Below are 3480 nucleotides of genomic sequence, written 5' to 3'. Positions count from 1 at the left end.
AAGACCCCAGGTTATTGTGCGATGCAATAAAAGGAATTGAAATGGGCGAATTTTTAAGAGATGTTAACACAGCCTTGATTTTCTTTCTCTTGAAAAAGGATAAGGAACCTACAGGTCTTCTAGTTATCGGCCTCTGAGCCTTCTAGCCTTTCTGAGCCTACAAAATCTTTTGCAAAGCTCCTTGCCCGCCGTTTGGAGTCCCATATCTCAGAATTGGTGAACCCTTACCAAACAGGATTCATAAAAACGAGACTGGCAGCAGATAATGTTAGAAGCCTTGTTCGCATTGTTGATGCGGCAGAGGACAGTAAAACTGTCACAACTTTCTCTTGACCTAATGAAAGCCTTTGACAGACTTAAGTGGCCATTTTTAGGCTCAGTCTTAGAGGTGATGGGCTTTGGTAAAACTTTCATTGGATTTTGTATTCCAATCCCTCAGCCTGAGTCTTAACCGGACGCACCTCCTTCTGTGTTTCCAGTCTCTAGATCCTCACGCCTAGGTTGCCCCTGGAGTCCCGCACTATTTGTCATTTCTCTAGAGCCGCTGGCTCAAGCCACTCGCCAATCGGTCATGGTGTCACCTATACGCTCTCATAATACACAGCATCATCTCTCATTATTTGCGGACAATGTTTTGGTCTTTATAATGAACCCCTCTCAGTCTCTTCCTTACCTTTCATTATACGAGGAGTATGGAAGCCCATCAGGCTTTACAGTTAACCGGGCAAAGTCGGCACTACTTCATTTAAATAACTCTGCCTACAAGTCAACCCTCTCTGCCGACATCCCCATTGTTAAGCAGCTTGAATATTTAGACATTGAGGTCTTCCCCTGCTTAAACCAGATTGTTACACATGACTATTATGTTGCTCTGACCAGTGTTTTGAAAGATATAGATATAAGGGGGACATCTGCAGATTGATTTTTGTGTAAAAAAAATAATCAGGGATTATTTTTAGGCCTTATTGCCCAGGCCTAGTTTAGAGTGTCTTTGCAAAACATTTTATTCAAAAAGCTTGGTGACATATTCACAACACTACCATGGCTAGTACTACATGCTAGTGCTCTGCTGGTGAGCTAACTGCTAACACACCAGCTAGCCGGGGACAGCTATCGTAAGTCAGCACCTTCATGACAGTTTGTTTTTACTATTAAAGTGGTGTAAATTTGGTGGTCCAAACTCAACTTTGCATAAATTTAATAATCCATTATTGTTGTTGATTCCATTGGATTAATATGTAGCAATGGATAGACTAAGTAGTTTAGCTGCCAGAAAAGTATAGAGTTTATTACACCAATGACAGCTGCGTTTGAAGGTATTATTACACCAGTATAATGTTATGCCATGAAGTGGCAGACTCTCGATATGCCAGTGTGGTGTGGTTGAACAAAAGAACATTTCCCATATGAACAGCAGCAGCATACCAACCAGCAAAGAGAAATACAACAGCATAGGACACCAGAAATAGAGTGGCATACATTTGACACTTTTCTAGCTCAGTGTCCCTCTGTACTTGTCTGATTCATCTTGTCGTCAACTAAATGCATCCTTGCTGCTAACAGGAGAATGAGCCAGTGACTGCTGGAGAAGATCATTATGTCATTACATAAACGGGACTACACATACTGTGATAAAAAATGAATCAAGAAGTCATCGCTTAGTAAAGAACCCATCTTGCAGTAAAATGCTCGATGGAAAATAAGTCACTGCCATCTTTGAAATTGCTTTTAGAATGGTTTGTACAGAGATAGTCCTTTACCAATCTTGTTTTATGATAATGTGTTTTACTTTGTTACATTTGTCAGCTGTTAAATTGAAAGCTTTTCTAAACAATTATTTAAGCACTATCCATTCAGACAAACAGTATCCAGCATTTTAATACATCATGAGTTTGACTCATTCTTTGTTCCATTTTGCAAAGTTAGAGTAGATGCATTGGGAAGGTGGACGAGACAGGTGATAGGGGGTGAATCCAAAACCTGAACGAGTGCATCCTTGCTTGTCTTTTGTTCAACTAAAACGGGATGATCCCTTTACACACAGATCCACGTAAATCAAGAGAATATGAAGCACTGCAGAGGAAACAGTGTGTGTGAGTAAAAGAGTGAGTCTGTGCATCTAGACTCTGGTTGCTGTATCCACAGGACAGGGGATTGTGTGTTTTCCAAGTCTTACATCCACAAACAGTTGAATTGCATCAATTGGCAGGCTTTCCTCATCTTTATCTAACCGTCCTGATAATTCAGCCCCTCACAGCCTCCTTCCCTTTCTCCTTGCCAAGTACCATGTATCAAGAGTTCCTCGTGGAAGTTACTTCTTGTGGCTGTTTTGAAATATTTGTTCGTAGGATGGAGGCGGGTAGTTGCAGTAAGACGGAGGAGGAGGGTAGGCACCCGTCATTATATGGGCGGAACCAGGCTGTGCTGGGTGTGTCATGGTAACTCCTGTGTCGCCACCTGTCATCCCATTGACCCCAAAGCCCTGCAGACCCCCTGGCTGCTGTAGAACTGGAAAGAAGGAAAAAACAGTTATCTGTCGTATTAAGCATGTACTTGCTTCTAGACTGTGTGGTCTATGGCTTAAGACACTGTCATCGTTTATACACAACTCATGGTTACTCATGTCGTACAGCAGCTCACAGTCTGTTACAAAACACCTAGCAAGTTTGTCAAAAGAGGCCAAGAGTGCTAAAGATTGTAGTTTTATTGCTAATGTTTTAAGCCAGGGTATTTTAGGCATTGTGTTTGCCACTTTCACTTGTACAGTATTTTGTCTGAATCCTACTGTACCGGGTGTGCTGACAGGGTGCCTGGTGAAGGAGACGTTGAAAGCTGGCTCGTCTCTCAAAGGGGACGGAGACATCCTTCTGCGGACAAAGAAGCCAGCACCACAGCAGAACAGTACTCCCATCATCAGCAGCACCCTGAGGGAAAAACAAAGAGCATCCTAAACCTTTCACTTACCCAACATCATCAGGTGTGTTCTGGGTAACATGCAATCAACCAATCAGAGGTCGTCTCCCATTCCCTTTAAAAGCCAGGCTCGTTTGTACATTGCCACTTTGCTTTTATGATGGCGGATTTGCACCGTCATATATTTATTTTTAATCTTTTGTATGTTTGTGTGCCGCTGCGCTTCCCTGTGTGTGTGTGTGTGTAACAAGCATAGTGTTCATTTGCTGTGCATAGGCCTAAGCCCCTATTACCAATGCTCTGTTAAAATAACAATGAAATACAGCGTTATTGACTTTAGACCAGGTTTTTGTTGGTTGTTACTATCGCAAGATAGTAATACACCCAGAATTAACCTTAACACACCTCCCTGTAAGAACAGTACACCCACAATGCACCTGAACACACCTCCCTATAAAATTGAATCGGTATCGGCAGGTCAAACTGAAAAATCGCAAATTGGAATCGGCCTAGAACAGGGGTATCAAACTGGGTGAATGTGAGCTTCCGCTTAGAGTAGGTAAGGAC

The 3480-nt window shown here is 42.4% G+C and overlaps 1 protein-coding gene across 1 annotated transcript in view; it reads right to left on the bottom strand.

Moving 5' to 3' along the window:
- Nucleotides 1-983: 983 nt before the first annotated feature.
- vopp1 (VOPP1 WW domain binding protein) overlaps nt 984-3480 on the bottom strand; it is a 7669-nt gene continuing 5172 nt past the window's right edge. Inside the window, exons 4-5 of the mRNA XM_034861962.1 lie at nt 2791-2924; nt 984-2508 (exon numbers count right to left, since the gene is read on the bottom strand). Of these exons, the coding sequence (XP_034717853.1) occupies nt 2312-2508; nt 2791-2924 (331 nt within the window). The 3' untranslated portion in view covers nt 984-2311. The remainder of the gene's footprint in view (nt 2509-2790; nt 2925-3480) is intronic.

Source organism: Etheostoma cragini, chromosome 22, assembly GCF_013103735.1.
Source record: "Etheostoma cragini isolate CJK2018 chromosome 22, CSU_Ecrag_1.0, whole genome shotgun sequence".
Lineage (NCBI taxonomy): Eukaryota > Metazoa > Chordata > Actinopteri > Perciformes > Percidae > Etheostoma > Etheostoma cragini.
This window is presented reverse-complemented; position numbering and strand designations above follow the sequence as displayed.